The sequence below is a fragment of the Chlorocebus sabaeus genome, chromosome 11 (assembly GCF_047675955.1).
Source record: "Chlorocebus sabaeus isolate Y175 chromosome 11, mChlSab1.0.hap1, whole genome shotgun sequence".
In the NCBI taxonomy this organism is placed as follows: Eukaryota; Metazoa; Chordata; class Mammalia; order Primates; family Cercopithecidae; genus Chlorocebus; species Chlorocebus sabaeus.
Genome location: NC_132914.1, coordinates 43,826,710 through 43,840,395, shown reverse-complemented (window position 1 = coordinate 43,840,395; position 13,686 = coordinate 43,826,710). Strand labels below are relative to the sequence as shown.

The window sequence follows — 13,686 nt, the reverse complement described above, 5'->3', positions numbered from 1 at the left end:
TGTCAATGTTTGTTTCTTTGTTCAGATTCCAGGTACAACCTCCTTAGGCATGTCTGTTTTTAACCTAAGCAACGCCATTATGGGCAGTGGGATTTTGGGACTCGCCTTTGCCCTGGCAAACACTGGAATCCTACTTTTTCTGTGAGTACTGACATGCCGGTACTTTCCATTTTAAAACTGAACTTTTTGTATGTTTCTGTTATTACATAGAAGAAATGTGAAATATTTATAAATAGTTTTTTTAATTAACTTGGCTAAGTTACAAGTACATACTTTGATATTTATTGCTTGAGTGATTTTCCAAAATGTACCTAATGCTTACAACAAAGAGGAAGGAGAAAATCGTTTTATTAATCAAAAATACTGAAATAAGCATTTGTGAAAAGGATTAAAACTTTTGAAAATAACTTTTTTTGGTATTTTTGGAATCTACCTGTGACTTTAAATCTCAGTTAAAATATTAAGAGGTGTTTAACCCCAGCCAGTCACCACTTTGGCATTTGAATTGCTATGAAGCATGTACTACATCAAAGGGCAATTACAAATTTGTTTGTAATAAATATTCAAGAAGCATAGAAATTTTCAGTGTTTTGAAGACAAGAAATTAGCATGCACTTTCCCGCTGAGATTCAATGAAAACAAAATGGGCAATTTTCTTTTTAAATAACTTTATCTCAAACTGTTGAATGGGACTTTCTGTAAATGTACGGAGGGCTTATTTTTAGTTGGAACAAGATTAAGAGAGATGATAGAATTTGTACTGGGAAAATTCTCACCCAGCCTGATTCCCTCTCAAATGCCACATGAGTGTCAGTGGTGAGGTGAGAGAGAAAGCACTTCTCCCAGGATCTTGCCTTTTGTTCCCTGACTTGAAACTCATGCTCTTCATTGGCCTGGCTAGATAGTTCTTGTTGCCATGTCCTTTTGACAGGAGCATCATTTCCTTAGAAGCAGTGACCGAAATGGTTACTAATCCTATAAAGTGTGGATATCCTTTAAAAACACATCAAAAACTGAGATAAAAGAATATTACTGCCCATTCCGTTACTCCGGGAACAGAAATGCCCATCCATGTTACCCTGTATTAGGCATTAATGTTTTTTTGTGTGTAAACTAATGCATCCTTTCTAAAATTAAAAGACTGTGTAAGATGGTGAATTTGATACATTGTCTTCCATATCGTCAACCTAATTCAGTGACCCTAACTCTAGCCTCCTCTCTTGATCATCCTGAATGCATCTTTCTAAGTTGTTTTTCTGCTTGAGCTGAGTGCCAGGTTTTAGGATAATATGGCAGAATTGGACAACATATTTCTATGGTGATTTTGGGGGGTATATGTGAAATTCGGACTCTCTGAGTATAGTAGACAGCTTGAGGAGCTACACTTCTGGTTTTCAGTGCATTTACATGAGACACCTGAGTGCTACTCCCAACTCCTCTTCTAAATGGCTATGTAGTTTTAAGCAAGTTTCTTAGCTACTCTGAGCTTCAGTTCCTTCCTCTTCAAAACAAGGAAGTTGTGCAAGAAAAATTTCAGAACCAGGCCAATCTCCAAAACGCTATGGTTCTGTGACTATTTTCAGTCATTCCAAAGCTGGGAATATGTTCAGTTCAGAATGTGTATTACATTGATTTCTTTTTTTAAAGTTATTGCAACATATCAAGTTATAAATTAACCTAGTGTAAAAAGTCAATTCTTTGATGATTGTAACAACAGTAACTCTTGTATCTCTACAAGAGATATAAGTAGTATTTAGTAGTGCCAGTCACTACTCCAAGTGTTTTATGCAGAATCCTTACAATAACTCTATGAAGTGGCTGCTATCATTAATTTCCTGCTTCACAGACAAGGAAAGCACTGAGGCATAAAGGGTAACTTTACTTTTGGAATCTCTCTTGATCACCCTTCTGGGGATTTCCTCTACTTCTCTTCTTTGCTAGATCCATTGTTTCCTATATTCCATTTATTCCTCTTTCTCTATTTACTTACGTGCTGTTATTGTTCAGAAAAGGTGACTGAAAATAAAATTTTTTAGACCTTTATTTCTGAAAAATATTTTTATTCGACTTTTACCTTTGATTGGTAGTTTGGTTGGATATTGAACTTTATACTAGCAATAATTTTCCTTCAGAATTTTGAAGGTATTGCTCTATTTCCTTCTAGCTTTTTTCTGTTGTGAAGTCCTATATGCTTCTGATTCCTGATCTTTTATATATATCCAGGTTTTGTTAGTTTGTTTTTTGTTTTGTTTTGTTTTGTTTTGTTTTGTTTTCAGGAAACTTGTCAAATCTCTTAGTTCCCAGTATCCTGCAGTTTCACATGACGTGCCTTGAGGTGGGCCTGTTTTCATCAATTGTGTCAGGCATTGGGCGCAATCTTTTCTTTTAGATATCCATGGCCTTGGCCGGGCTCAGTGGCTCATGCCTGTAATCCCAGGACTTTGGGAGGCTGAGGCGGTTGGATCACCTGGGAGTTTGAGACCAGCCTGGCCAGCCTTGCCAACATGGTGAAACCCCGTCTCTACTGAAAATACAAAACATTAGCTGGGTGTGGGAGTGGGCACCTGTAATCCCAGCTACTCAGGAGGCTGAGGCAGGAGAATCACTTGAACCCAGGAGGCAGAGGTTGCAGTGAGCCGAGATCACACCACTGCACTCCAGCCTGGGTGACAGAGCAAGATTCCATCTCAAAAAAAAAAAAAAGAAAAGAAAGAAAGAAAGAAAGAAAGAAATCAGAAATCCATGGCCTTCAGTTTGGGGAATTTTTGTGTTGATGAATTCCTATGACCCCCCCGGATTTTGGACCTTCTAGACTAGCCCTCTAGTTTTTTAATCCTTCCTTTATTTTCATTTCTATAATGTTTCACTGTAATTTTTGGAATGTCCTCAATTTTTTCCCTCTTTATTGAATGTTTTATTTCTCTTACTATTTTTTATTTATAGGAGCTTAAAAACTCTAAGAATGTTTCTTTTTAATATTATTTTGGTTCTGTTTCATGATTTCAGTATCTTCTCTGAGGATTCTAATGATAATTTTTTTTCTGCATTATGAAAAATTTAAAACGTAAAGTAGAGAGAATAGTAGAAAAAGATTTTTATGTTTCCTTCCTTCTATGGATGGTTGTTTTAGTCAATCCCCCACCAAGATTGTCTTGAAGTAAATCTCAGCTATTTTATTATTTCATCACTAAATATTTTAGTATATATCGCTAAAATATAAGGACTCTTTTAACTCAATATGTCATACCTAGAAACAAGTCGACAACAGTTCCCTAATATCATCAAATATACAATCAGTATTTAAATTGCTTTGATTATGTTATGTTTTTAAACATTTGAGTTGTTCAAATCAGTACTCAAATAAGGTTCATACAGTGCAATTGGTTGATATGAGTGTTTTAAGACATTTTAATTTATATTTTCCCATTTCTCTCCTTCTATTCTGTGCCATTTATTTAAGAAACTGGGCCATTTGTGTAAAGTTTTCCACAATCTGGATTTTGCTGTTTATGTCCCTGAGGTACAAGCTGATTTTTGTTTGTTTTGGGGTCTTTCACCTTAGACTCTTCACTGAGATGTCAGATAATTCCTCTTTATCTGCTATCTTCAAGAATGGAGGAAAAACAAGGCTGATTTGAGCCTGGGATACATGAGTGGGGCTTGTTCGCAATAGCTTCACTTAAGATGCTCTCGAGCCCTTTACTTGAGAACCACCAGGGTCAGTTTGTCTAGGACCCTCTTCTTTGGTTGTTCAGATCACCCAGAGAACAGCTCCCAATCCTCTGTTCTGGGGGCCTGGACCTCCCTACCATCTTTCTGGGAACCAAGTAGGGGGAAAGGGCTGGAATGATTATCCCAACAGGCATGTGTTAACTCAGTTCCCAATTTTCATTAGAGTATGCCTCTTCCCCACAAATTGTGCCTTGTCTCTCACCTAGAAACATATATTGTATACTTTCCAGAGAACATATATTCAGATTGTTGTCAGGATGGGAGAGGACCAACCACTCAGCTTTATGGGGTAGAACCTGGTCTGGGGAATCTAGCTATTTCTTGAAAAAAGTTCAACAGATCCTCACTATTTTAGCTCACCCCTTTCATTATCCCCAACTTTCAATCATGCCAGCAGTGCCTTTTAGAGATTCTGAGAGGTAAACTGAGTTGGTCTTGCCTTTTTCCACTGCCGATTTATGGTTCAGGTCTTTCTGCTTTCCAGCTTTCAAAATTTCATTATTGTCTACTGTCATATTTTATCCTAGCAGCTTTATGCCTTAAAAAAATCTTTTTACTGGATATCAAGGGAGAGGGAGTAAGTTCTTGTATTCAATCTACTATTCCTAGAATTCAATTGATTTTTAACTATACTGGCTGAGGGATAATTGATCCCCTATCTCATGACACTTTAGTGTCTGCTTAAAGTGGGGAATTGTAAAAATTTGCTTTTGTAGTTGAAGGAAGATGTTTCCTGGATAAAACTATTATAGATCATTTAGTTATTTGTAAGATGCATGGTTAACAAGCGCAACACACCAAGTCTTCAGGCTAAATCTCATGAAGGTAGTTGTACAGAGACTCAAACTTTAAGTTTCTCACTAAACTTAGAACTCTCCTACCTCAGGACAAGGACTCACTCTGTGACTGTTGTAAAACCAGCTGCTCCTACAGCTGCTCAAAGCCAAGAAGCAGTTGGCAGGATCAAGATATTTCATCTGGTACAGGGCTCCATTCCAGACTCACATTGGCCAACACAGGAAAAGAATCCAAGACTGTCCAGGCTTCTTTGGACCAGCAGCTGGGAAGGCTCCTTGGTGTCTCCCTGAGGCTGGGTGTGGAGCCTTCTCTGCGGTCATCTGGAAACTTGTTGGTGTGATTTCTTTTTCTTGGATGAGTCTGCGGCTCGTTTTTTTTAAAACCTATCCATAATGGCTGTCATCCCTGTTTAACACACTCTAATTCAGTTAGATTCAGTGAGTCCTGTCCTGTTGTAAGAGTGGTGCTGGATTTTGCATTTTTCTGAATTCTGAGGATGCTGGTGAGGACTCTCAATTTATCATAGTTCTGCAGGTATATATCCTCTATGGGGAACAAAGTGGGGCTGGACCCTGAGGCTGCCAGTCAGGGATGTACTGAGGCACAAGTACCTCAGGGTAAAGAGTACCTATTGAGCTGTTTTCCTAGGAGTGAGGACCCAAATAAAAGGCAATAGATGCTAAAGGAATTTCCTGCCACCGTAACTTCCTCTTTATCCGAGTCTTACCTATAACCCCATCATAGCAGAAGTAGGGATTAAAAATCAATATTGACATGGAAGAATGGTAGGTTTTGTTTTGTTACATTTTGTTACATTTTCTAAAGATTTCTATTAAAGGCATATATTTTATAGGAAATTGATCTCTAGAACACATCTCATAGTACTAGGTAAGTGTGACGTTTATTACACTACACAGAATCTGATAAAGCAATAAATGCTTTTTATTTTTCTATAACTTCTTAGCATGTATTATTATTTTTTTATTTTAATAATGTAGACCTTAAGTTGAAAACCATGAAAAACGAAAGTAGAATTCACGACACTTCTGAGATATCAGTTTATTATTAACACTGAGTTTGTGAACAATCTCTTTGAAATGTTAATTGTGAAACAAAAGTACAATGTGTGTAAAACAATAGTTTAAATTTTATTTGGTTGATTATAATACCAGACCTTTTGGATTCTTGTTCTCCATTTTCCAACTCATTTGTGCTGTGGTTGTGGGAATGAAAAAGATAATTTGTCTAAAAACAGACTTTGAAAAGTGGTATGCAAGAAGACTTTTATTAGTACCAAGGCATAGAGCTGCTAGGAGGAATAAATGTGTGGGGTGTGTGTGTGTGTGTGTGTGTGTGTGTGTGAATGTGAGAGAGAAAGAGAGATGGAGAGAGTGATAGTAGAGTGTGGTGCATAGTACACACTGTAGGTATTTGTTAAAATATTATAGTTAGTATTAGTCACTAAATAATGGCTAACATTTATTGAACAGTATCTATATATGCTACACTATCTTAATCCCCACCAACAACTTTATGAGGTAGGTATTAGCCCCATTTTACAGATAAAGTAACTGAGTCTTAATAACTTACCTGTGATCACACATTAGAAAGCAGGGGAGTCAGCATCCCATCCAGACTTGCTTGACTCCAGAGCCAGCATGATCTAAAACACCATATCGCCTTTGGTGATGCCTTCTTCAGACACCAAAGTTGCATTATTACTCCACAACTTGAGAAAAACGTTATTCTTATCAATGGATGCTTGCAAGTTAGTACTTACCTTTTATTTTCCAATATAATGTACTTTTAAAGTCACCTTATAAAATCAGCCAGTGTTCCTGAATTATCTTGCTAGTGTTCCACCAATAACCACCCCCTTTATTGTCATGAAAACAGCTTGGCAATATCAAGTGTACCAGACTGTAGACTGAGAATGTCAGGCTCCTGTTCACAAGTAAAATGTATGCCTAAGGTATATTGCAAAACCAATAAATCTCTCAGCTGCTTCATATTTGTCATGTGGGTTCCTGCATGTGCAATTTAAGATTTCCCATTGCTTTCAGGAGTCCTTGAACTCCTGAAAGAAGTAACTAAACATTTTCTAATTCAGAATTAAACACCAAGTAATAGCAAAATCAAATAATACCAAGTCTAACCCTAGGAAACTTGTTAAATAATCATGGTACTTTCATAAAATAGAGTATTAGACTACTACTTAAAAGAGTAAAATAGACTTACATGGGCAGGTGAGGAAAAATCTCCTAGGTTGTAACTGGGAACATAGTGTGTAACACTATGTTACTGTGTAGCATAGTATTATTAATACCGTGTAACATAGTACTATTACATGATTACAAACTGAATATTGGGTGGAAGTGAGCATAGAAGGAGGGTGTGTCTATATGTATACATTATATTGCCCAGAATATTTGGGAAGGGTACACAAGATAACTGTTGACAGTGGTTACTTCTGGAGAGTGAGAAAGGGTCTAGAGGTGGAGTGGAGATGGAAAATTTAGAGTCTTTAAATTTATTTTTAACATGCTTTTAGAGGAAAAAAAGCTAGTTGCAAAAATTGGTTTTTTGAAGAACTTAACACCAGTGCAATAAGATTTTTTCCTTTTCCTCTTACCTACTAAAAACTTGAGAGAGAAAATATATTTTTGATGTAGATAGTTAGCCCATGAAGCTAGAATGAGGACTCTGTCAATGCTGTGCCACTTGTTCCAGACTGTATTTTCAATCTCTTCTCCCTTCAGATGACCTCGGCTTCTGTCACACTAACCTTCCTTTTTCTGTACAGGCTGCCTGCCTTGAAACCCTTACTTCGGTCTTTCCACCAGCCCACCCCTACCCTATCTTATTCCTGTCTTCTGAATCCTCATGGTCCTGGAAGACCTAGATCGGATGTTATCTCCTCCAAAACTGGTTGTCTGATCCTCCCAGGTGGAAGGGAGGTCTCTCTTCCTTTCCTTTTCAGTGTAATTTGTATTTTTCTAATAGTAAGTATCACTTCCATTATTTAGGCATACATTTTACCTTCCCTATTGAACGCTGAGCCCTACAAGGGCAGGATTAATGCCAAATTCTTCCTTGTTGAAATCATCCTCCTCCCCCTAACAAGTTCTAGAACAGCGTTTGCATGTAGCTGCTTCTCAGCAAAGTTTTACTGAAATGAGTGAATGGATATGTAAGAATTAGATTTTGCAAAACCAGAAACAAGGCTTTAGGACAAAACAGTGGCTCTCATTATTGTTACGAATTTATCAGAGAGGAAAAACATCAACTGAAAGATTTAGTTCACCCTCAAAATTTTAGTAGGCTATGGAGATGTGCTGATAATAATCACAAAGTCAGCATGGGACTGGCTGCTCATTGTCTACTTTCCTAGGAATGCCTCCTTCATTTGAAAATTCAAAATAGTTCTGAGACTGCTAAGAAATACTGAGGTTGGTATTGCAAAAGGGCATTTGTTGTTAAATTGCTATTTGGGAAAAGGACAGTAATTGTCATTGTCAGTTACAGCAATTACCTTCACTTTGGTGGATTGTTTACTTAATTGTAGGTGAATTCTCTGGCCCCCTCTCCCTCCCTGTCTCTCTGTCTGTCTCTCAATATTTGCCTTTGTGGGCCATTTGTAATTATCCTACCAGCAAAACAATGCACCATTGTATTGTCTATGATCCATGTTTACAAACAAACCAGTAAGTACCCCTTCCAGTAAGGATAAGTCTAAAAATATAAGGGTCTGTGTAAACTGAGATCAGACTACCAGGTTCCTTCTCTCTTTAAATTTAGTGTTTTACAATTGAGCCTATATAAGGAGCAAATAGAAATAGAATTAGAACTATAGATCCATCAGCACATTGCCCTAAGTCCTTGCTCATATATTATAGGAATTTGATCTTTATTATCCCATCGCAAAAAACAGTCTTCTCATTCTATCAGAAGAATCATATTCTTAACCAACTACACCAGCATCAGTTTCTGATGTCTCTAAATATTTTTCAGCAAATTCTACTAAGTTGCAGTGAGACTGCAGCATACCTTTATACAAACTGGGCCTATTCTTAAACTATCATTGCTTTATTACTTTATACATGTGCCAAACAGTTTGAATGACACCTACCAAGATAATAATTTTGCTCTCAGTGGCAACGAAGATGGTCTGTGTGCTATTTATCAAGTTATTCCTTATAAATGGTAAGTCATCTCCTCTGTGCACTCCTAAGTGAGCAGTTCTTTGCCTCCTTAGGAAATACCAAACCAGACCTTGTGATCTAAAGACAGAGCAGTTAAGAGGAAGTCAATAAGGAAACCCTGCTCTTCCGGATGATCCTAGGAGGTCCACGGGGCTAGTCACATTCATCTTTCCTCTTGCCAATCAGTTTCTTGTTTTTAGAATTCTTTGAGTTATAGTCACGGTTCCTTAGAAATGATTTGAAGAGAAAATTGTCCTTTGGCTGGCAACAAAAATCATTGGCCTCAGACTCTGTTGTTTGGGAGTAATAACCCGGGAGAGGGAGAAATGGCACATTCAGGCTTGCCAACATTTGAAATAATGGAAAAGGGACAGTGGCAGTGCCATTGAACTCTATTGAAATCCACTGGATTAAGAAGCTTTTCAGAAATAGGGAAATGGGAAAGTGGTTAGTGTTGCGCTAACAATGAGTGCCTATTTTGTAAACAGAAATAGTTGGCATGCGTAGATGCGTAGGAGATGAGTCCCACCCATTGTTTTTAGAAGTTGAGCAGCTATTGCTAGTTTATGAGTCATCTGTGATGCATCGGATAAGGGGCTTCCAAGAATTCAATTCTCTTGGCCCCAGAAAAGTAGGGGTGTGTGTGTGTGCATGTGTGCACGCACAAGAGGGTACACCCTGAGTTCACTCAATCCTATTTATGCTGAGTTGCATCAGGTGCCTTGGTCCTATCCAGGGACAACAGTGTGACCTCTGTTTTGGTACAGTGTATTTTTCTTAGCCTGCAACAGACAACTTAACTATACTGGCTGTGGTTTGACAGCATTATTCACCTCTTGATTTGTAGAATGCCTTCACTCGTCTGGTTTACAGTAGGCCAGGTGTGTGTTAGCACAGTAGAGCAGGTTAAGTATGGTGCACAGAGTTGGATTTTCAAGGTTAGTTTGAACTTTTATTACTCACGTAGTGGTAGTTGGTTTAATTGGAAAACTGCTCCTTTGTGGGCCAGTTAGTTTTGCTTTGTTCTCTGGCCACAGACTTTACCTTATGTCAGGCACATGATATCAAAGATCTACATCTGTATCAGGGGTCAGCAAGGGACAGCCTGCAGACCAAAGCCACCCGCAGCCTCCTTTTGTGTGGCTGGCTAGGTAAGATTGATGACTTTAAATTTTATAAAGGACTTTAAAAAAGAAAAGATAGTTATAAAGTGTACATTGTTCCATCAGATCTTTATAACAACCCTGTTAATCACCCCCATTTTATAGATAAAGAAACTGAAACCGCCTTTGCAAAATCATAACTGAGGAAACTATGACAGTGAAAGAAATCAGACCTAACCGACTCTATCTTGCTTTAACCCTTAAGCTGTCCTTGTTCATTCCTGGGCATAGGCCGAACTAACTTTGGGAAGGAATTCAGTTCATGGTTTGACTCTGAAACAAAATTGGTAACAGCCCTTTTCCAAAAAGACCCCCTTCTTGCCTGGGGTCCAGTCTGCCTTTGCAGGACTAACAAATTAACTACACGGTTAGAAATTACAGTTTAGGAGTCATGCAGCCTCTGGCTCCAAAAGTCTGAACCGCCCCAAATTGCTTCTGGAGGTAACATCACTATTGTGAAACCTAAGCTCAGTGCTTGAGAGATTTTTCAGAGCTGTGCTCAGTGGATCAGCTGACACCACCCAGACTGGTAATCTGGCCCAACCAGTTCTGCCATCGCACCCAGGAACAGAAGATGGCAAGAAAATCTCACTTCAACCCCCTATGATTTCACATCCAACCTAACCAATCATCACTCCCCACTTCCCAAGCCCCTAGCCGCCAAATTATCTTTAAGAACTCTGATCTGCGAATGCTCTGGGAGACTGATTTGAGTAACAATAAAACTCCAGTCTCCCGCACAGCTGGCTCTGTGTGAATTACTCTTTCTCCATTGCAATTCCCCTCTCTCGATAAATTGGTTCTGTCTAGGCAGCGGCCAAGGTGAACCCATTGGGCGATTACAAAACTAAAATTGACAGAGAGGCTGAGTAACTTGCCCAAGATGACTGATATCTGTGGGGAGGAGAGCAACAAGTCTATTGGGTGCTCCTCTTAAGCCTCCTGTTTCTCCTTAAATGTGCTTTGTTACCACAAAAGCAGAAAGGGAAAATATGAACGAAGCCCCCAGTCCACCTTTCTACTGGAACAAAAGTCCCATCGAGAACAGTATATTCCTTTATTTCAAGTCACATGGGGTTTTTCTGTCACTCAAGAGTTAACGTCTTTAGAATATGATAAAGAGTAAGGATTTAGGTTTGAGGAGAAGGGAAACGACTTGTCCTTGTGGAATGGGAAAAGAGGAACAAGGACACATCAAAAGTGTCAAGAGTTATAAATGGAGCACCCACAAAACCCACAACCCTCTACCCACTATAGGTTAAAAACAGGAAGTGGTAGTGGTACATGGCTCTCTTTCTTACTGGTACAACATCCTCATTTAAGCTCAGAGCTCTCTTTAACTTTTTTACAAAGAACCAACTAAACTAAAATTCTATTTTTACCAGCATACTTCTTTTAGAGTCCTCTTTCTTTTTAGGATTATATTAGATACTATTTGAATTGGCCATCAGCAATGCATATTTCTTTTTCTAGACAAAACAAAATACCTAACTGACAGTGAGGCTAGTTTAAGAGAAGCTTTGCGCCACAAAACTTAGATTTACCTACAAGGAGAGAAATGGAATGAACTGTACAAATAATTGGTCTCCACCTGTTTCCTGTCTGGCCTTTTAAAACCACCCATTTAATTCCCTAATCTAATTTGTAAGCATTATACACGATCACATGCTACAAGGTCACTGCGTGCTGGTCTTCTGACCCTCAGAATTTTGAAATTTGATCAGAATTTAGTGACTAAGAAGTCCACTTTGGGACTGAATAATTATATGTTTCTACTCTTTTCTGTAAGTGTTTTGTGATCTCCTTAATCAAACAGGGACTATATTAATGATCTTGGGACTTAAACAAATGCAACTCTCCCCTAAAAATGGGTTAAAATAATAATACGATCACTTGAAAAGTTCTTTATATTTTTATTGTAAAACTAAGATAATCATTAAACCATTTTGAAAATGCATAAAATAAACGAAATAAAGTATAAAGAAATCACTCAAAGTCTCTCTGTTCAGGGTGTTCAGGCTCACCTTAGACAAGCTCTGTTAACATTTCAACGTATTTCATTCTAAGATTTTTGTTTTGTGCTTAGGTCTTATTTTTTACAGTGTTATTCCTCTCTGGATGTTTGACTTTAACAGACAATGCAACATGATGGGTAGGGACTTTGGAGTCATACTACCAGGGTTTGAGTGCTCTGACACTAGCTGTGTGACCTTAGACAAAATATGTAACCTCCCTGGCTACCTTATTTACCTTATCTGTAAAATAAGGATAGTAATAGTACTACTCATAAGTGAAGCATTTTAAAAAGTGCATAGAATGGGCCTGACATATAGTGAATACCCCAACATTTGATATTATTAATGATCAGTAAAGTGTTTTATTAATGATATTGAATACCTTAAGGTAAATTAAAGAGCTTGACAAAACCCATTTTCATATAAAAGATCATTTTGAATTTGTCAAACTATTTAACATTTTCATATGAATTTAGGGACTCAGAACACCTTGTCCCTCTCTCTTCGCTTTTGGGCCTGCCTCTTTCCATCTGAGCTCTCATTAAACAAAAGTTTTTTTTTTTTTTTTTTTTTTGAGATAGTGTCTCACTCTGTCACCCAAACTGCAGTGCAGTGACATGATCTCAGCTCACTGCAACCTCTGCCTCCCAGGTTCACGCCATTCTCCTGCCTCAGCCTCCCAAATAGCTGGGACTACAGGCGCAGGCCGCCAAACCCCTCTCATTTTTTGTATTTTAGTAGATACGTAGATACGGGGTTTCACCATGTTATCCAAGCTGGTCGCGAACTCCTGAGCTCAGGCAATCCACCCACCTCGGCCTCCCAAAGTGCTGGAATTACAGGTGTGAGCCACCACGCCCGGCCAGGATTCTTCTTCTGTGTCTCTTTCCTCATCCCTTAAGTCTCTCATTGGCATTGCTTCCCTGGGCCAGAAACCACTATTCCTGTCCTTGAGCCTCACTGAGAGCCTCTGGTCCCTCACTTAAACCTTCTACTCATGCCCTACTTCCTGTTTCCACTGGCTGGCTGTCACACTGGCCTGGAAAACCCCTGAAGCTGAGCTTTCCAACCGCATAGACAAGGCGACACCAAATTCTTGGTCTCCATTCTCAGTTGGGTCCTCCCCACTGTCCAACCCCTCCATCATTTTCAGCTAGTGTTCTAGTCTCTTCAACAGTGTTTTCAAATCTTTATACAGGTATTTCCCCTAGAATAATTGGGGGTGGGATGGAGAAGCAGGGAGAGTTGGTGGAGTTGAAAGATGAACAGGAAAGTGCAGGGTGAAGATGCAGGAGGGTTGAGACCCTTGAGAAAGGTAGACAGGAGGTAAGAGGTAGAAGAGGGTGAGGGAGAGGCCAGCAACAGCAGAGAGGAGTGGAGAAAGATAGTTAAACTAGCCCAGAACTGATGCATTTCCTATGGTTTGTCTAAGTTCCTTGTCCTGGATTCTAAATTTTTCCTTGTAAATACTCCGCCTCAACCAGCAGCATGTCTGAAAGTTTTGGATTGAGGGCTGTGGGTTAATAGAAGACAGTGATAGATCAAAGGAGGACTAGTAATAAAGACCACTTTTACCCCAGCTCAAGGAGTTTTTATATGTACTAGCCTGCTTGTTTAATTGAGGATAGTAAAAGTTTTATGCTTCTAGCTGGATTTAGAAGAGGAAGAATTACATATTTTAGTAAGCCTCAGATCCCTTTTGGAAGGAGTGAAACATGGGGGAGGGGAGGTTGAAAATAATATTTAAATATATTTCCTGCTGAAGCAAATAATGCT

The 13,686-nt window shown here is 38.7% G+C and overlaps 1 protein-coding gene across 5 annotated transcripts in view; it reads left to right on the top strand.

The window, feature by feature from the left end:
* Positions 1-13,686, top strand: part of SLC38A1 (solute carrier family 38 member 1) — an 86,662-nt gene that overhangs the window by 40,017 nt on the left and 32,959 nt on the right. For all 5 annotated transcript variants that reach the window (XM_008002965.3, XM_073020653.1, XM_008002964.3 and 2 more), the window contains one exon: positions 26-141. In XM_008002965.3, coding sequence (XP_008001156.1) covers positions 26-141 — 116 coding nt within the window. The remainder of the gene's footprint in view (positions 1-25; positions 142-13,686) is intronic.